General features: G+C 42.1%; 1 protein-coding gene across 1 annotated transcript in view; it reads right to left on the bottom strand.

The window, feature by feature from the left end:
* The window catches only part of ARL15 (ADP ribosylation factor like GTPase 15), a 422,067-nt gene that overhangs the window by 200,948 nt on the left and 199,550 nt on the right, over positions 1-21,569 (bottom strand). Inside the window, exon 4 of the mRNA XM_040339353.1 lies at positions 15,511-15,719. Coding sequence (XP_040195287.1) covers positions 15,511-15,719 — 209 coding nt within the window. The remainder of the gene's footprint in view (positions 1-15,510; positions 15,720-21,569) is intronic.

Raw genomic sequence — 21,569 nt, forward strand, 5'->3', positions numbered from 1 at the left:
CTCGCGCTACGATGCCGAATGTAATGGTAAAAAAAAAAAAAATGTTTTTTTTTATTAGAACAGGGTGAACCCCCGCTTTAAGGAGTGGCAGATTCTTGAATCCGTCTGGAGTTCAGCTGTAAACTACACAGTTGTAAATTCAGTGAACAAGACCTGTGAAGAATACCCTTCTCATTCATCTGCCCATCTCATATTAAAGCTTATGAACTATTCTTGTTTTACAGGATTTACAGTACCTTGAAAAAGTAAATAGTTTTAATTTTATTTTACAAATAAATATTTGAAAAGTGTGGGGTGCATTTGTATTCAGCCCCCTGAGTCAATGGAAAATGTGAATGGAAGTGATTATTGCGCTATCACAAAAGAAAAGAAAGAAAGCAAGCAGCTATGCAAGAATGTGACAAAAATTCAAGGACACGTGGAGGTAAATATGTAGCGCTAAAAGTGATATAACAGTGAAATATATATATAAAATCACTAACAATATGAACCCAACAGGGTAAATTAAACAGTGAAGGGAAAAAAAGATGAATGAATAAAATTAGAGAACCAAGTCCACAAAAAGAGCTTGTGTAATGACAATGTCCGTCACAAATGGATGAAGAATCTCACAGTGAAGATGCCCTAGTAGGACGAAACGCGTCAGTCCAGGTATACCGCTCCCCATATTGCTGATCTCATAGTGATCACTTTTTACTTGCATGTTGTTTTTTTATCAATAAAAACCTACTTTCTTTGACCTGCACCATAGGAAGCAGCCCTTTTTTTTCTTTTTATGTTCTGTGGACACAAGTTTTTTCGGTTCTTCCATTTGGCCATCGTTACCCCAGTTGGGGTTACTATTATTAAGAACCTACTGAAGACTTTTGGATTACCATTGGATCAATTGGGTAGTTTGGTTTTCCCACAAAATTGGGATATCTATTCCTGACTCCTGAGTAATGGTCGTGAATAACTGGTCCATCGGTTCCATTCGTGATTACTTCCATCCATAATCCCTCAAGGAGTACACCAAGTTCTTCTGGATTCCTTGGATCATCCGGTCTACCTACCGATTGGGAACACCCATGTCTGATTGATCTGATGTCGCTGCCAACTGTTCTGGTAAACATGTTTAAGACATACCATTTGTTTGAAGGCATATTCCCTGTGACGGTTTACACAGGTTCCTGCGATATCTTCACTGTGAGATTCTTCATCCATTTGTGACGAACATTGTCATTACACAAGCTCCTTTTGTGGCCTTAGTTCTCTAATTTTATTTATTCATCTTTTTTTTCCCCCTTCACCGTTTAATTTATCCTGTTGGGTTAATATGGTTAGTGATTTATATATATTTCACGGTTATATCACTTTTAGCACTACATATTTACCTCCACTTGTCCCTGAGTCAATACTTTGTACAACCACCTTGCGCTGCAATTGCAGCTGCAAGACTTTTTAGGTTTGTCTCTACCAGCTTTGCCCATCTAGGAGTGACATTTTTGCCCATTCTTCTTTGCATAATAGCGCAAGTTCTGTCAGATTGGATGAGCTTCTGTGAACAGCAATTTTGAAGTTATGCTACAGATTCTCAATTGGATTTAGGTCTGGACTTTGGCCGCGTACACACGGTCAATCCATCCAATGAGAATGGTCCGACGGACCGTTTTCATCGGTTCACCGCTGAAGCAGACCGATGGTCTGATGGTCTGATGTGCGTACACGCCATCAATTCAAAAACCGGGTCAGAACGCGGTGACGTAAAACACACGACGTGCTGAAAAAAACAAAGTTCAATGCCTCCAACATGCGTCGACTTGATTCTGAGCATGCGCGGGTTTTGAACCGATGCTTTTGCGTACCAACCATCGATTTTGACCGATGGTCAGCCGTCCATCGGTTCGATTTTAAAGCAAGTTCTATAATTTTTGTCCGAAGGACAACAGACCGATGGGCTGTATACACGGTCGGTTTGGACCGATGAAACTAGACTTCAGACCGTTTTCATCGGTTTGGACCGACCGTGTACGCGGCCTAACAGGTTTTCTTCTAAGATTGCCCTGTATTTGCCTCCATCCATCATCCCATCAATTTTGACCAGCTTCCCTGTCCCTGCTGTAGAAAAGCACCCCCAGAACATGATGCCACCACCATGTTTCACTGGGGGATGGTGTGCACAGAGTGATGTGCAGTGTTCGTTTTCCGCCACACATAGTGTTTTGCTTTTAGGCCAAAAAGTTAAATTTTGTTCTCATCTGACCAGAGCACCTTCTTCCACGTTTGCCGTGTCCCCCTCATGGCTTCTCGCATACTGCAAATGGGACCTCTCATGGCTTCCTTTCAACAATGGCTTTCTTCTTGCCACTCTTCCATAAAAGGCCAGATTTGTGAAGTGCATGACTAATAATTGTCCTGTGGACAGGTTCTCCCACCTGAGCCGAGGACCTCTGCAGCTTCTCCAGAGTTACCATGGGCCTCTTGGCTGCATCTTCAATTAATGCTTGCCTTGCCCGGCCTGTCAATATAGGTGGATGGCCATATATTTTGCAAAAGCATTTGACACAGTTCCACATAAATGTTTACTGTACAAAATAAGATCCAAGTACATGGATTTAAAACTGGCTACAAGGGTGAGTTCAGAGGGTGGTGATAAATAGGGAATATTCGGAATGGTCAGGGGTGGGTAGTGGGGTCCCACAGGGTTCTGTGCTGTGACCAATCCTGTTTAATGTGTTCATAAATGACCTGGAGGATGGGGTAAACAGTTCAATCTGTATTTGCGGACGATACTAAGCCAAGCAGGGCAATAACTTCTCTGCAGGATGTGGAAACCTTGCAAGAAGTTCTGAACAATTTAATGGGGTGGGCAACTAAGGTTTAATGTAAAAGAAAATTAAATAAAGTATTTAACCAGTTCCCGACCACCGCATGTACATATACGTCCACAATATGGCACGTACAGGCACATGGGCGTATAGGTACGTCCCCGCCTTACCTCGGTTCGGGGGTCCGATCGGGACCCCCTCCGGTACATGCGACGGCCGGGAACGGTGTACGGGAGGTCCGGGAGGAGGGGGCGGCTATTGGTTTCCAGCCGTCCCCTCTCGATCTCCCTCGGCGAATGAGATTCCAGCTGAGCCCTCCCTGCCTGTGTAACTGTAAACACAGGCAGGGAGGAAGTGACGTTTTCTCCCCTCTGGCGGTCTTTTCGTCCGGTTCCAGAGGAGAGAAGACGTCAGTACTGTGAGTTGCACCAACAGCACACTGACACAGCACACATAGGCACATAACCCCCCCCGATCACCCCCCCAGCACCCCCAGATCACCCCCTGTCACAGTGTCACTGATTGCAGTGATCATTTATTTTCTGATCACTGCTTTTAGTGTCAGTGTGACAGAAAAAAGTGTCAGGGCAGTTAGGTTTAGGCCCCTTTAGGTCCAGGGTAGCCCCCTACCCCCCCCAATAAAGGTTTAACCCCTGATTGCCCCTAAAGTTAACCCTTTCACCCCTATTGCCAGTGTCACTAAGCGATCGGTTTCTGATCGCTGTATTAGTGTCACTGTTGCCGCTAGGCAGTTAGTTTTTTTTGAGGTTCGCCGCCAGGTTTATATAGCGTTAGGTACCCCCATAAATAAAGGTTTTAACCCCTGATTGCCCCTAGAGTTAACCCTTTCACCCCTATTGCCAGTGTCACTAAGCGATCGGTTTCTGATCGCTGTATTAGTGTCACTGTTGCCGCTAGGCAGTTAGTTTTTTTTGAGGTTCGCCGCCAGGTTTATATAGCGTTAGGTACCCCCATAAATAAAGGTTTTAACCCCTGATTGCCCCTAGAGTTAACCCTTTCACCACTGATCACTGTATAAGTGTCACTGGTGACGTGGTTAGCCAGTTAGTTATTTAGTTATTTTAGGTTCGCCACCAGGTTTTTAGAAAGCGTTAGGTACCCCCATATATTACCGAATAAAGGTTTTAACCCCCTGATTGCCCCCTAGTTAACCCTTTCACCAGTGATCACCGTATAAGTGTTACGGTTGACGCTGGTTGGTTAGTTTGCTGTTTATAGCATCAGAGCACCCGCCGTATATAACCCAATAGGTTTAACCCCCTGATCACCCGGCGGGTGATATAAATTTAATTTTAGCGCCAGTCAGGGTCTGCGTCGCCCCAGGCAGCGTTAGGTTAGAGCCAGTACCGCTTACACCCACTCGCTAAGCATACACCCCCCTTAGTGGTATAGGATCTGAACGGATCGATACCTGATCTGATCAGATCTATACTAGCGTACCCAGCAGTTTAGGGTACCCAAAAACGCATTGTTAGCGGAATCAGCCCAGATACCCGCTAGCACCTGCGTTTTCCCCCTCTGCCCAGCCCAACCCACCCAAGTGCAGTATCGATCGATCACTGTCACTTACAAAACACAAGACACATAACTGCAGCGTTCACAGAGACAGGCCTGATCCCTGCGATCGCTTACAGTTTTTTTTGAAGCGTTTTCTACATTTGCTTTTCTATAGTCAGGTGCTTTTTTTACCTGTGAATCCTTACCATTGTACCACTAAATTTAGAGTCCAAAATGGCAAACCGAAGGTACAATGATAAGCAGGCCTTGGAGTTCATGTGCATGTCAGATAGTGAAGAGGAGGAGGTCACGCATCTGACAGATTCTGGCTCAGAATATGAACCCATTTACGACAGCGGCTCCATGTCAGATAGCTCGCACGACGAAGTTGAGGTCCCTGCTAAGGCCAGGCGTACCCGATCCCATTCTGATGTTGTTGAGCAGCAAGAACCGCAGGACCCTCGTATGGAGCAGAGATCCAGTACTAGCGCCGCTATTCCTTCTGGTGAATTGGCAAGCACCAGCGGCCTAGTACACCCTGGTCGTTTATCCAGCACTGCAGTAACACTTGGTGACGTGGCGAGTCCCATAAGTGCAGTTGAAGCTGGCGATGTGGCAAGCACAAGTAGTGTCCCGCTGCCACCAAGAAGAAGACAGAGACAGGCCCGTCGTGCCCATAGTGCCCTTCCTGTAGAATTTGCCTATCCTGATTGGGTCCCCACCACTTCTACAGCACCTGTACTTCCCCCATTCACTGGCCAACCCGGTATTCAGGTGGATACAGCGAACTTTATGTCACTTGATTTTTATTCGCTGTATTTCACGGAAGATCTCTATAGATCTATTGTGGACCAGACTAATTTATATGCTGGTACTTACATCGCCGCTAACCCCCAGTCTCGCCTTGCCAAAGAATGGAAACCTCTCGAGGTTTCCGAATTTAAGACCTTTCTGGGCCTTACCCTCAACATGGGCATACACAAATTTCCGTCATTGCGGATGTATTGGTCCACACATCCCATTGACCATATGTACATTTTCTCTGCTCACATGGCCAGGAGACGATACGAGGCGATCCTGCGGTTCCTGCATTTCAGTGACAATGCACTTTGTCGTCCACGTGGAGACCCTGAATTTGACCGGCTCTACAAAATTCGGCCCCTCGTAAACCATTTCAACGAACGTTTTGCAGCCTTGTTTAATCCCCAGCAGGTTGTATGCGTTGATGAGTCCCTGATTAAATTTGCTGGCCGCTTGTCTTTCAAACAGTTCCTTCCCAGCAAGCGTGCCAGATACGGGGTCAAGCTCTATAAGCTCTGTGACAGGGCCACAGGCTACACATGGAGCTTTAGGGTTTACGAGGGAAAAGATAGTCAGGTAGAGCCGGAAGGATGCCCAGATTACATGGGGAGCGCTGGCAAGATTGTTTGGGACTTGGTGTCACCCTTATTCGGAAAGGGGTACCATTTGTATGTGGACAATTTTTACAGCAGCGTGCCACTTTTTAGCCACTTATTTGATCAACAGATTGGAGCATGTGGCACCGTGCGACCTAATCGCCGGGGCTTCTCCCAGCGGCTTGTAGATGCCCGTGTAAGGCCGGGGGCGAGAGCCTGCTGCAGATGTAAAAATTTGCTCGCTGTGAAGTGGCGGGACAATAGGAATGTTTTCGTTCTTACCACCCTTCACGCAGACACGACAGTCCAAATTCGTACGGCGACTGGTGTTGTGGAGAAACCCCTCTGTGTCCACGAATATAACCTTAATATGGGAGGGGTGGACCTCAACGACCAGTTAATGGCGCCGTATCATATTGCCCGTAAGACGAGACGCTGGTACAAAAAAGTGTCTCTACATTTATTTCAATTGGCTCTACTGAATGCTCATGTCGTATACAGAGCTTCAGGACGGAATGAATCCTTCCTTCAATTCCAGAGGGATATCATCACAGAACTCCTGTATCCAGGCGGTATTGTACCTCACCATCTCCTACCAAATGCAGTAAGCCGACTGCATGAGAGGCATTTTTCTTATGTCCTCCCGAGTACCCCTACCCAACGAGCCCCCCAAAGAAAATGTCGTGTCTGTACCAAGCGCGGATTTAGGCGTGACACCCGTTATTTTTGTCCCAAATGTCCTGGCAATCCTGGTCTTTGTATTGGTGAATGTTTTGAACGCTTCCACACACACGTTAATTATTAGTGTAGGGTGAAACATTTCACAGGCTAGGCACACTCACACAGGGTCTCCCAAGATGCCATCGCATTTTGAGAGACCCAAACCTGGAACCGAAAAGTTGAAGTTACAGTTCACAGTTACAAAAAAAAGTGTTAAAAAAAAAAAAAAAAAAAGTAAAAAATAAAAACACACAAAAAAATATAAAATAAAAAAACCAAAAATAGTTGTCGTTTTATTGTTCTCTCCCTCTCTATTCTCTCTCTATTGTTCTGCTCTTTTTTACTGTATTCTATTCTGCAAAGTTTTATTGTTGTTATGTTTTTTCATGCTTGCTTTTCAGGTATGTAATTTATTTTACTGTTTTCAGGTACGCCATTCAGCTGTTGCGCGGACTTATTTATCTTGACAGCAACAGCGTTTGCTCCCACGATATATAAAGCCGCGACTCCAGTGCTGTAGGAGGTGATTTCACCACCACAGTTAAAAAAAAGAGCATATATGCCGAAGCATGCGGGCAGCAGGGGCGGAGGAGCGATTTTGCTCCTAATGCCGCGTACATACGGTTGACATTCCTACGGAGGCTTTCCTTTTTTTTTTCATGCAGTCTGTTGGCTGAACAAAAAAAAGATTGATCGGTGGGTATGCCCACCATTAGAATACCTCCCTGGAAAAGTCTGACCATGTGTACACGGCATAGAAAAGTCCGACCGTGTGTACGCGGCATAGAAAAGTCCGACCGTACGCGGCATAACTTTTTTGCGGGAGGATGCCCCCATGCTTTGGCATATATATATTTTAGGCACAGGTTGCGTTAAAAAATGTTTTATTTTTTACTATGTTTTTTTATAGGTATTTGCTTTGCAGGTATGGTATGATCTTACTGTTATACTGGAATGTTACTTTGTTTTAATGTTAACCATCATTTGCTTAGCAGGTACGCCATTCAGTTGCAGTGCGGATTTATTTAGCGTGACAGCAACAGCGTTTGCTCCCACGATATATAAAGCCGCGACTCCAATGCTGTAGGAGGTGATTTCACCACTACAGTTCAAAAAAGAGCATATATGCCGGAGCATGGGGGCATTAGGGGCGGAGGAGCGATTTTGCTCCTAATGCCGCGTACATACGGTTGACATTCCTACGGAGGCTTTCCTGTGGAAAAGTCTGACCATGTGTACACGGCATAGAAAAGTCCGACCGTGTGTACGCGGCATAGAAAAGTCCGACCGTACGCGGCATAACTTTTTTGCGGGAGGATGCCCCCATGCTTCGGCATATATAAATGGTGCATGTATGCCCATCATTAGATGTGGGTGGATGAAGGGAGGTATTCTAATGGTGGGCATACCCACCGATCAATCTTTTTTTTGTTCAGCCAACAGACTGCATGAAAAAAAAAAAAAGATTACAATACATGTCCAACAAGAACCATCAACGTACTGGTATGTTGCAGGACTTTGAATGGTTATACCAGAATGATGCCTGCGGGTTTAGGCATCATCTTGGTATCATTCTTTTCAGCCAGCGGTCGGCTTTCATGTAAAAGCAGTCCTAGCGGCTAATTAGCCTCTAGACTGCTTTTACATTCAGTGGGAGGGAATGTCCCCCCCCCCAGATATAAACGGCGCCATTGAGAATATGGGAAAGCATTTTATCACACCGATCTTGGTGTGGTCAGATGCTTTGAGGGCAGAGGAAAGATCTAGGGTCTAATAGACCCCATTTAAAAAAAAAAAAAAAAAAGAGTACCTGTCACTAACTATTGCTATCATAAGGGATATTTACATTCCCTGAGATAACAATAAAAATGGTAAAAAAATAAATAAATGGAAGGAACAGTTAACAAATAAAATAAAAAAAGCGAAATAAATATATAAAAAAATAAAAAAAAGCATCCCTGTCCCCCCCTGCTCTTGCGCAAAGACGAACGCAAGCGTCGGTCTGGAGTCATATGTAAACAGCAATTGCACCATGCATGTGAGGTATCACCGCGAAGGGCAGATCGAGGGCAGTCATTTTAGCAGTAGACCTACTCTGTAAATCTAATGTGGTAACCTGTAAAGGCTTTTAAAGGCTTTTAAAAATGTATGTAGTTTGTCGCCACTGCGCGTTTGTGCGCAATTTTAAAGTATGTCGTGTTTGGTATCCATGTACTCGGCCTAAGATCATAATTTTTATTTCATCAATAATTTGGGCAATATAGTGTGTTTTAGTGCTTTAAAATAAAAAAAAGTGTATTTTTTCCCCAAAAAATGCGTTTGAAAAAACGCTGCGCAAATACTGTGTGGAAATTTTTTTTGCAACACCCACCATTTTAATCTGTAGGGCCTTTGCTTTAAAAAATATATAATGTTTGGGGGTTCAACTTTACTTTCTTGCAAAAAAATAATATGTTTTTATGTAAACAAACAGTGTCAGAAAGGGCTTTTTCTTCAAGTGGTTAGAAGAGTGGGTGATGTGTGACATAAGCTTCTAATTGTTGTGCATAAAATGCCAGGACAATTGAAAACCCCCCCAAATGACCCCATTTTGGAAAGTAGACACCCCAAGCTATTTGCTGAGAGGCATCTTAAGTCCATGGAATATTTTAGATTTTGACCCAAGTTGCGGGAAATATAAATATATATATATATATTTTTTTTTGCGCAAAGTTGTCACTAAATGATATATTGCTCAAACATGCCATGGGCATATGTGGAATTACACCCCAAAATGCATTCTGCTGCTTCTCCTGAGTACGGGGATACCACATGTGTGAGACTTTTTGGGAGCCTAGCCGCGTACGGGACCCCAAAAACCAATCACCGCCTTCAGGCTTTCTAAGGGTGTAAATTTTTGATTTCACTCCTCACTACCTATCACAGTTTCGAAGGCCATAAAATGCCAAAATAGCACAAAAAAAACCCAAATGACCCCATTTTGGAAAGAAGACACCCCAAGGAAACTGCTGAGAGGCATGTTGAGTCCATTGATTTTTTTTTTTTTGTCCAAAGTGATTGAATAATGAGAAAAAAAAAAAAAAAAAAAAGAAAAATGTGTCACTAAATGATATATTGCTCACACATGCCATGGTTATATGTGGAGTTGCACCCTAAAATACATTCTGCTGCTTCTCCTGAGTACGGGGATACCACATGTTTGGGACTTTTTGGGAGCCTAGCCGCGTACGGGACCCCGAAAACCAAGCACCGCCTTCAGCATTTCTAAGGGCGCAAATTTTTGATTTCACTCCTCACTACCTATCACAGTTTCGAAGGCCATAAAATGCCAAAATAGCACAAAAAACCCCCAAATGACCCCATTTTGGAAAGTAGACACCCCAAGCTATTTGCTGAGAGGCATGTTGAGTCCATGGAATATTTAATTTTTTTGCCCCAAGTGATTGAATCATGACCAAAAAAAATTAAAATAAAAAAATGTACAAAATATTGTCACTAAATGATATATTTCTCACACATGCCATGGTTATATGTGGAATTGCACCCCAAAATACATTCTGCTACTTCTCCTGAGTACGGGGATACCACATGTGTGGGACTTTTTGGGAGCCTAGCCGCGTATGAGACCCCGAAAACCAAGCACCGCCTTCAAGATTTCTAAGGACATAAATTTTTGATTTCACTCACACAAATCTTGAAGGCAGTGCTTGGTTTTCGGGGCCCCGTACGCGGCTAGGCTCCCAAAAAGTCCCACACATGTGGTATCCCCGTACTCAGGAGAAGCAGCAGAATGTATTTTGGGGTGCAATTCCACATATAACCGTGGCATGTGTGAGAAATATATCATTTAGTGACAACGTTTTGTATTTTTTTTTTTTTGGTCATTATTCAGTGACTTGGGGCAAAAAAATTAAATATTCCATGGACTCAACATGCCTCTCAGCAAATAGCTTGGGGTGTCTACTTTCCAAAATGGGGTCATTTGGGGGGGTTTTGTGCCGTTTTGGCATTTTATTGCCTTCGAAACTGTGATAGGTAGTGAGGAGTGAAATCAAAAATTTATGCCCTTAGAAATCCTGAAGGCGGTGATTGGTTTTCGGGGTCCCGTACGCGGCTAGGCTCCCAAAAAGTCCCACACATGTGGTATCCCCGTACTCAGGAGAAGCAGCAGAATGTATTTTGGGGTGCAATTCCACATATAACCGTGGCATGTGTGAGAAATATATCATTTAGTGACAACGTTTTTTTTTTGGTCATTATTCAATCACTTGGGGCCATAAAATTAAATATTCCATGGACTCAACATGCCTCTCAGCAAATAGCTTGGGGTGTCTACTTTCCAAAATGGGGTCATTTGGGGGGGTTGTGTGACATCTTGGCATTTTATGGCCTTCAAAACTGTGATAGGTAGTGATAGGTAGTGAGGAGTGAAATCAAAAATGTATGCCCTTAGAAATCTTGAAGGCGGTGCTTTGTTTTCGGGGCCCCGTATGCGGCTAGGCTCACAAAAAGTCCCACATATGTGGTATCCCCGTACTCGGGAGAAGCAGCAGAATGTATTTTGGGGTGCAATTCCACATATAACTATGGCATGTGTGAGCAATATATCATTTAGTGACAACTTTGTGCAAAAAAAAATCAGTTTGTCATATTCCCGCAACTTGTGTCAAAATATAAAATATTCCATGGACTCGACATGCCTCTCAGCAAATAGCTTAGGGTGTCTACTTTCCAAAATGGGGTCATTTGGTTTTTTTTTTTGCTATTTTGGCATTTTATGGCCTTCGAAACCTTGATAGGTAGTGAGGAGTGAAATCAAAAATTTGTGCCCTTAGAAATGCTGAAGGCGGTGCTTGGGTTTTGGGGCCCCGTATGCGGCTAGGCTCCCAAAAAGTCCCACACATGTGGTATCCCCGTACTCAGGAGAAGCAGCAGAATGTATTTTGGGGTGCAATTCCACATATAACCATGGCATGTGTGAGAAATATATCATTTAGTGACAACTTTTTGTAAACATTTTTTTTTTTTTTTTTTTTCGTCATTATTCAATCACTTGGGACAAAAAAATTAAATATTCAATGGACTCAACATGCCTCTCAGCAGTTTCCTTGGGGTGTCTACTTTCCAAAATGGGGTCATTTGGGGGGGGTTTGTACTGCCCTGCCATTTTAGCACCTCAAGAAATGAGATAGGCAGTCATAAAATAAAAGCTGTGTAAATTCCAGAAAATGTACCCTAGTTTGTAGACGCTATAACTTTTGCGAAAACCAATAAATATACGCTTATTGCGATTTTTTTTACTAAAGACATGTGGCTGAATACATTTTGGCCTAAATGTTTGACTAAAATTTAGTTTATTCGATTTTTTTTACTTTTTGTTATAAGAAAAATCATTTTTTTTCAAAATTTACGGTCTTTTTGCGTTTATATCGCAAAAAATAAAAATCGCAGAGGCGATCAAATACCATCAAAATAAAGCTCTATTTGTGGGAAGAAAAGGACGCAAGTTTCGTTTCGGTACAACATTGCATGACCGCGCAATTACCAGTTAAAGCAGCGCATTGCCAAATTGTAAAAACACCTTTGGTCTTTAGACAGCGTATTGGTCCGGGGCTTAAGTGGTTAAGGGGCAAAAATATGAATGTAATTTATATACTAGGGGGGAGAACCTCTGGGGAAATCTGGGATGGAAAAAGGACCTGGGGTCCTAGTAGATGATAGGCTCAGCAATGTTATGCAATGCCAACCTGCTAACAAAGCAAACCAAATATTGGCATGCATTAAAAAAAGAATTAACTCCAGAGATAACCAGAGATAAAACGATAATTCTCCCACTCTACAAAACTCTGGTCTGGCCGCACACAGAGTATGCTGCCCAGTTATGGCCACTAGTCCTCAGGAAGGATGTATTGAAATGGAAAGAAAGGCAACAAAGCTAATAAAGGGTCTGGAGGATATTAGTTATGAAGAAAGGTTTTGAGCACTGAACGTATTTTCTCTGGAGAAGAGACCCTTGAGAGGGGATATGATTTAAATTTACAAATACCGTACTGATGACCCCACAATAGGGATAAAACTTGTTTGCGGAAAGGAGTTTAAAAAGACACGTGGCCACGCATTCGCCACTAGCCGATTGGTGAAAACCGGAAGGCAGGGACCCAGAAGTGACATGACCAGTGAACTACGCCTTGGCGTACATTTTGTCATCTGACATCATCAGGAAGCCTTGGCTAAACCCTTAAACCAGTTAAGTTTGTTACGCTGAACATTCTGCTGCAACCCTTTTTCAAGAAAATGATGCAGTGCTTGCAGGTTTTTTTTTTTTTTTTTTTTTTAAAGGTGTAACTGGCTGGGCATAGATGATTCGCTTTTCCTTTTTTTTTTTTCCCCATGAGCCATGAGGCCGATTTGAAAAAATATTTTAATAATAATAATACAAATAATAATAGCGGAACCCTCCATCCACACAAGCATGGTGGACATAGCAATCCCCTTTGTATTCTGACAGCGAGGACTCCACCGCCAGAATACACGGATCGGGGGTGCAGCCATAAATTAAAATAGAAATTCGGCTGGTTCCTGCTAAACCTTCCGAATCTCAATCCATCTATGGCCAGCTTAACTCAGTAACTGGGTAATAAATCAGTTGCATAATATTTAACAATGAAATAGAACAAAAGATGAGATAGGAAGCAGCAGAGCAGAAACAGGAAATCATACACAAACTTGCCAGGATATACAGTGTTCAGGGTTTGTAAATCACAAGACTGGCTGAACAGAATTCTAGGTCCAAACATACCCATATACAGTATTTGTATTTTAACTAAGAATTTGTTTGGTTCCACTTCGAGATGCAGCCTGTAGCACACAGATAATCTGCTATACAACACAATCAGGAAAAGGAATGATCTGTGATGCAATTTTTCATCAATTTGGATAGTTGCAAAATAAGGATGTCAAAAGAAACTGTGTTGAGCTGTTCAAAAATCTTCGAGGTCAAACAATACAATAACTTAAAAATACAAAAGGGAGTTGTCAAACTATTCATACGGCAGGAATTTCTTCACACTATTTTACCGCATTATAACGTTATATGGCTACAGACAGCTGCCAAAACGCAGTTTACAATGTTTGAAAGACTCCATTGATTTATAGTGAGGATTTACTGGGTGACAGCTTACTGTTGCAAAGGAAAGAAGACTGTGGTGTTTAAACTGATGATTTTTTATTTAAAGCTGCACGCCAAGTTGACATCAAAACCCATTATATAACATTGCTGCCCTCATCTGGTTTTATCTATGTTCTCTCCTTAAGTTTTTAGAAGGGTGACCCACCTCTAAAATTACTGCAATGACTTATAACCTTAAGTCTGGTGGAAAATGGAGGAGAAGAAATAGTCACCTATAGGGAAACACAGACTGGCACCAACTATGTTGGAGTTGGGACACTCTTTAAACCTGTGGAGGGTTAAGGGAATAGCGGCAAGTCTGACTCTGACGTCTGCACATCTGTGGGACTGAGTGGCTGTGCAGAAGATGCTTGCCAAACTAGATCTATTAAGGGTCATAATAAATAGCTTGCTGTGCTAAATGTGATACTATGCACCACAATAGAATCCAAAATAAAATCCTAAGTCTATATTTATGTGTATAAAAATATGTAATAATAGCCGTAGCTGAATTACAGAATCACCACTGTGTCAACTACAAAAATTGTGTTCAATCAGAAATGGGATTACCTCATTGAACCTGTGTATGAGAAGTGGTGTATGTGTGAATGGTCGTAACTGCCTTGAATAGTGGCAGATTTTTTTCACCTCCTGGAAAGGGCCTTTCTTCACCACAATAAAATGTCCCCGAATGGGGCTTTACGGAGTTCTTTTTTTATCACAGCATACTCCAAGAATTATCTGGTTGCCATTGACGCTAATATATATATTATATATACACACACACACACACACACACACAGTATTGGAGAGTGTGAAACATTGCCAAGTTCCAACCAAGCAGCATGGGTCGGACCCCCTTATGATGAATCCCAGACTGATTTGACTCTGTAATTTAGTCTTTCTGTTCCAGTAAGAGTCCACTTCTCATGGTTGGTGATAGTTCACGTGGTGATCACAAGATCTGATTGAACACAAATGTTTTAATCGCCACAGCGGTGATTCAGTCACATATTTTTAATAATGTTTTTTTAGTATACCACTCAATGTGTCCTTACTGTTTGTATATTTATTAAGTCTATAATGTAGAAAACGATCAATTCTTTTTCCTTATTTTTTAATGAAGTGTTAAAATTGGAAAGAAAAATTAAGAAAGAATGAATATGAAAAAAAAAAAATAAAAAAAAATTAATACACAAATATGGACGTATGATTTGATTTGGGATTTTATTGTGGTTGCACAGGATCACATTTAGCACGGCAAGCCATTAAATTTGATATATAGTGTATATGACTATTTCTTGCAAGCAGCTTGATCCTTTTACCTACCAGCACGTTTTCTATTATGTTTTTGTACTATTGAGGATCAGCATCTACTTTCTAAACGAAGATGCTGGGTCAAAAGATATCTTCTAGATGTTATTATGTGCCAAATGAATGAGAAGGGGTACAACCATGTAGTGTGTGCATGTGCGAAGAAGGTCTAAAAGCCGTAAAAAAACAAACAAACACACACACACACACAAACACAACTGGTAAAATTCACAATAACCACAGTGTGACATTTTACATAAGACAATATCTCAGAAGGTTGTGGTCTGGTTGGACTCATGGACTAATTTAGGACTCAAGATCTGAAACAGCCCCAGTAAAATTAAGAATCTGATCATCATTATTAAAGAGCATCTTAACTCTCTCAGTTTGGGACAGTGTTGGCTTATAATACAACCGCTGCAAGAAAGCAAAAGCATATAACGGACTGTACAGGCACATGGCATGAAAAAGTTTAGAACGAAGACTGACCAAGGACTGTTAAACAGGAAGTCTTCTGCATCAAAGTAGATTAGCTATAACACAACATCAATGTCAAACTGGATTTAAATTAGAGGAATAAGCCTACCTCTTGTATGGAACGAGCTGCTGGTTTGTCTTGGTGATTAGCCAATATTAAAAACGGTAAAGTGCATAGTTGTGGGTGCTGAAGTGCGGAATGGAGCTCATTCCTGGCAGTTTCTAGGTCTTCTTCTGATGAGGCACTATCAAGAATAAAGACTACACCTTGTGATCCCTGATAATAACGACTCCAGTACTTCCGGATATTGGCTGCTCCTGCACAAAGCAAAGGGAGAATGTTAGTGCACACAATGGATAGAATGATCGTGTGTATAATGCAATACATTATACAGTTCCATGATGTTCTTTATGGTCATAGCACATGAAGAGGTTTCCCATATGTATATTTATACTAAATAGATGTAATCTGCAGGCAAAAAGCACTCAGAACCAACAGAGTTTCAGGAATAGAACAAAATAAGGTAAGACAATACCCATTTTACTGGAAAACTAGTCATACAAAACAATACAAATACAAAAAAATACAATAGAACAAGTTAATGCACAATACGTTCCTTTAAAGTACAACAGGTGTGTAAACTTAGGAAGGAAGGAAAAAAAGAAAGAAAGAAAGAAAGAAAGAAAGAAAGAAAGAAAGAAAGAAAGAAAGAAAGAAAGAAAGAAAGGACACCCTTAGGTGCTGAACAATTTGTCTATACAGCAGCTTCAGCGTCCAAAGGCCCTAAAACTCCATGTACAGGGCAGCCCAGGAAAATCCACCAATGGGCACTAATGTTCTGTTAACAGCCATCTATGATGGAAATTGTTCTCACTTAAGGTAGATCTCCTTGCCCTTCCTGTTGCATATTCAAATGAAGGTTAAATCTTGCTAGCAGGACACAGACAGCAGAAAAAAGTCCCATCCACAAAACCAGCAATCTCTTTGCTAGCTGCGTGGTCAGAAGGCCGTTGCCAGAGGGGCCACCCTGTCTCACCTGTCTTAGACAGCACTAAGAAAAATGGAATAAAGCAATACATGTACTTTACTCCCTGAGGAACAGAACACTGGAGGGAGACTTTCTTTAATTGAGATCTCATTACAAATTGACAAAAGTCGATTTGATCAGTAGAGGTAATTAAAATAAATTTAATGCGATTCATTGTGCCCCTTTAGGTTCACTGGCATTGAAAGATCGACTCCAATGCCCAAGAGTGGAGACAAAAATGTAGGTGCCTTTTAAATAGGGAATCTTGGTGGATTTTTAGGCTTAAAACCAGAGTCCCCCAGGGGTTAAACCTCAGATGGGACCGGAAATCGCATATACGTTGATTATATAATTTTTCTTATTTTAGATTTTTTGCTACCAATTTTCATATTCTGTTGTCTTTTTGATTTCCCCTTTTTCCATGTTCATTCACTTTTTTCTATTTTGTTATACTAATTATTATTTTGGATTTCATTTATTATTTCTTTATTCTTTTTCCTGTTTTGTGGCTTGCCTTTTCAGAACAATTTTTAACCCTCCTCTCTTTATGGTTTTCAATTTGACAGTCATTGGTTTAATTGAAAATGTCTGTGACCAAATGGAGGAGAGGAGTGTTTTTACAATATATATATATATACACTGTTTTTGTAAAGAACAGTAGTGATTAAAGGGTCACTAAAGGAAAAAAAATGTTTTGCTGAAATGACTGTTTACAGGGTATAGAGACATAAAAGTTAACTGATTCCTTTTAAAAATGATGAGAAATAGATTAAATTCTATCATATAATGTGCCTCTAGTTTCACTTTCGCTTTTAAACTGATTTCATGTTTCTGTGAAGTAAAGAGACACACAGAACAAAAACAAACAAATCCAGGGCAGTGTTTTGTTTTTAAAATGAATCTGATTGGTTCTGAGGAGTTTTAGACCACAGTGAGAAGCTCCCATGAGAAATTTACTATGGAGCCAAAGAACCAGGAAGTGAGGATTTCAGCAAAGGATTACAGCTGCTTCAAAGCAAAAACGGACAATGAGGACATGAAATCAAGACTGCTATAAGGTAAAGCAAGCTATTTAGCCCAAAACATTTTTTTGTTTAGTGATCCTTTAAGACCATATGGCTCGAACGTGTTAACATCTGCTGTATATATTCATCTTTTATGGACTTGCAATAAATTTGGACTTATTGAAGAGCATGTATGGAGTGGTCTTCTACCCATGAGATCCAAATTTTCATGACAATAAGGCTGGATTCACACTACCGTAGAGAGCGGCTCACAGCAAGAGGTCCAGTGCGTTCCTGTTCACCGTTTCAGTTCCGATTTCGGTCCAAAATTTGGACCAAAAGACGCACAGCACACCTGTGAAATTCGCCCTGGAGCTGCTCCGGAGATATGTGAACCGGCTCCATTGAGAGCCAGTCACAATCTCCTGACATACGAACTTGATGCGGTGAAATCTGCATCCAATTCGCAATAGTGTGAACTCAGCCTCAAACTTCCAAGAGAGAAGATCCTTTTTTTTACAGGCTCTTGAAACTTTAGGACAGCTATGTCTAATATGTTCCTCCCATTCTGGGTAGGACTGTAGCCTGCTGTACAGTGGCTAAGTGGTTAACACTTACACCTAGCAGCACTAGGGTCATCTGTTTGAATCCCAACCATGATACTACCTGCCTGGAGTTTGCATGTTCTTCTTGTGCCTGTGTGAGTTTCCTCCCAAAACTCCAAAGACATGCTGGTAGGTTAATAGGATCCTGTCTAAATTGGCTTTAGAATGTGAGTTAGTGACCTTAAGATTGTAAGCCGATTGTATAGGACTGATGTGGCTGTACAATATACAGTATATGTAAAGTACTGTGTAAATTTACGGCCCTATGCAAGTACCTGTAGAAAAATAAATAATGCTCCAGTGTGTTACCATGAGACTACATTGGGCTTTGAGAGAGGTGCTGCATGTACCTGGGAATAAGAACAATGATTTACATCAGGGGTAGGCAACCTCGGCCCTCCAGTCCAATGAGACATTGCAAGACCCTGACAATAACAGGCATGACTCCTAGAGGCAGTGGCATGATGGGATATGTAGTTTTACCACAACTGGAGGGCCAAGGTTGCCTAAACCCTGGTTTACATGTTCTGAGGCTATGAAGATTAGGATATAAGCATTTATTGAGATTTAGTTAGTAGGGCAGCCAGGTGCACAAAAATAATGCTGGGATCACACCCTGAGCCATTCAGCAGGTGGGCCTTGTCCCCCAAGTGCCAAACTGACATGCCTGACTAGAGTGGACCTTTAAGTACGGTGCGTCCTGAGGTGGTAGACGATGGGCCACTCTTCTTAAATGAATCACTGGTTTCCTGTCAGAGCATAAATATAAAAACAAATAACGCCACAGAATTTGTCATTGTGATTAATATGTGCTGAACACACTGGCTTGTAACAGAATCTGTTTATGTTTCATACTACAACTTAAAGATTGGTATTTAAACACGCACATTCTTCAGAATGAATGGATGTTTATAAGAAACCTCTCTTAAAATAATGACATCACAGAATCATGGGGGTTCTCCTTCCTTAACCCCTCCACTGCTGACAGACCATATCCGCCACTAAGTTTGGTAATGGCGTTTGTCTATAAAATACATAATGGATCTTTGACACAACATTTAATGGGGTTGTAAACCCTCAAGATTTTTCATCTTAATGCATTCTATGCATTAAGATGAAAAACCTTTTGTAGTGCAGCAGCCCCCCAGTAAAAACCCTCCTTCTACTTACCTGAACCCGATCGTTCCATCGCCGGGGATGAGCACAGCAGCTCCAGCCGGTGTCTCGGGTCCTCATTGGATAGATTGATAGCAGTGCAGCCATTGGCTCCCACCGATATCAATCAATTCAAGTGACATGGGAGCCGGGGGGTGTCAATGAACGCAAGTGTGTGTCCCCTTTGAATGCGGGTCTCCGAGGGGGCACTCGATGTGGGGAGGAGACAGGTGCGTCATTGGGGAGACCCCAGAAGAGGGGGATCAGGGCCACTCTGTGCAAAACCCTTGTACAGAGGAGGGAAATACATGTTTGTTATTTAAAAAAAAAAAAGCCCCTGCAAGTTCATTTTTTCACACATCCGCCTGATATATTTTGCTTATACTCCTAAAATGACATTTACACTCTTCCTTTAAAAAAAATAGTTCCCTTTACTGTATCTTTCTGGTTCACTTTTCCATTTTACAGTTTATAATTGTACACAAGAGTATGTGTTCTCACAGAAAAAGGCTACACCATAATCTGCTTGTAGCCTTGCTCACACGGGTGTACTACTGCATATTCCTGTGTGAGGGTCGTGTTTACCCACAAGGGGATTTGCATGTGTAACATGCATCCCCGTACAGGTAGTCCTATTAAATTGGGACAAAATGGTGGCACAGACACATCCCGTTCCCAATCTGACATCCGCACGGCCCTGTGTACACGGTCTACATTCAGGGACACACACCCACGCAGATGTCAAATGGCAAGCAAATTGACATAAATGGGACAGATTGCATAAGGATGCCCTGGAACACCTACACATCCACGTGAAGGTAAACATGGCCCTCGCATGAGCGTATGCTCTAGAGCAGTGTTTTTCAATTCCAGTCCTCAAGGCACACCAACAGGTCATGTTTTCAGGATTTCCTTTAGATGAAACGGCTGTGGTGATTACTAAGGCAGTGAAACTGATCAAATCACCTGTGCAAAATAATGGAAAGCCTGAAAACATGACCTGTTGGTGTGCCTTGAGGACTGGAGTTGAAAAACACTCCTCTAGAGCGCTCGTGTGATAGAGGCCTGATTACAGAAGATCAAACAAGACAGGACTGTGCCACAATAGGTGAAAGCAATAACTTCCCCAACCTTCAGGTGCAGGTCCAGTCCACGGTCTGGATAAATAGCCAAGCAAAACATGAAAGAGTTGACCACACGCCAAGGTATGAAGGAATACATGTAAATTAATTGGAGATAAAAATCCATCAGAATGACATCAATGCAGACATTGACGCGTTTCACCAATCAAATGTGCTTAATCATCAGATTATGATTAAGCAAATGTGATTGGTGAAACGCGTCAATCTCTGCATTGATGTTGTTCTGATGGATTTTTATCTTAAATAAAGTTACATTTATTCCTTCATACCTTGGAGTGCGGTCAACTCTCATGTTTCTCTTTGCCCGATTACAGAACCCCCCCCCCCCCCTTGTTATGATGAATAGGCGAGAAGGAGTTTTCTGTTGTCTTGTACAAGGGTGACAACTCTGCTTTCCCACAAATACAGTATGGAGCATGCGTTTCCCCTCCCTTTCTGTAGCATATCCAGAACAGGAAGTGAAAGGACACTAGTCCTTTAGGAGACAAAGGAAAAAATAAACTGATGTGTTCACCCCGATCATATGTTATCCTAAATCTACTGTATTTGCTGGATGGGAGATGACATCAGTATGTAAATCACGGTACCAGTACAGTTCTTGGATGTGTTACAATGAACGGTCTGATCACTGGTGGTGTGAGGAAAGGTTTAACCTCCTTACTACCGGCCGCCGGCACGATAGCTCTCTTGTTCTGAGAGGACGTCCTCGTCTTGCAGAGCCACTAGGGGTCGCCCGCGTGCCGCTGCGTTACTGGGACCCCGATTTGTGATTGCTGCCGGGCACCCGCGATTGCCCAGTAACTGAGCAGGACCGTGGATCTCTGTGTGTAAACACAGAGATCCACGTCCTGTCAGGGAGAGGAGACCGATGCCGTGTCCCTTGTACATAGGGACACAGATCGTCACCTCCCCCAGTCAGTCCCCTTCCCCCCACAGTTAGAATCACTAGTAGGGAACACATTTAACCCCTTCCTCGCCCCCTAGTGTTAACCCCTTCCCTGCCAGTCATATTTATACAGTAATCAGTGCATATTTATAGCACTGTTCACTGTATAAATGTGAATGGTCCCAAAAATGTGTCAAAAGTGTCCGATGTGTCCGCCATAATGTCGCAGTCCCAATAAAAATCTCAGATCGCTGCCATTACTAGTAAAAAAAAAAATCATATTTATGTCCCCTATTTTGTTTTGCGCAAACCAGTCACTATACGCTTATTACGATTTTTTGTGTTACC

The sequence above is a fragment of the Rana temporaria genome, chromosome 1 (genome assembly GCF_905171775.1).
Source record: "Rana temporaria chromosome 1, aRanTem1.1, whole genome shotgun sequence".
Taxonomy (NCBI): Eukaryota; Metazoa; Chordata; class Amphibia; order Anura; family Ranidae; genus Rana; species Rana temporaria.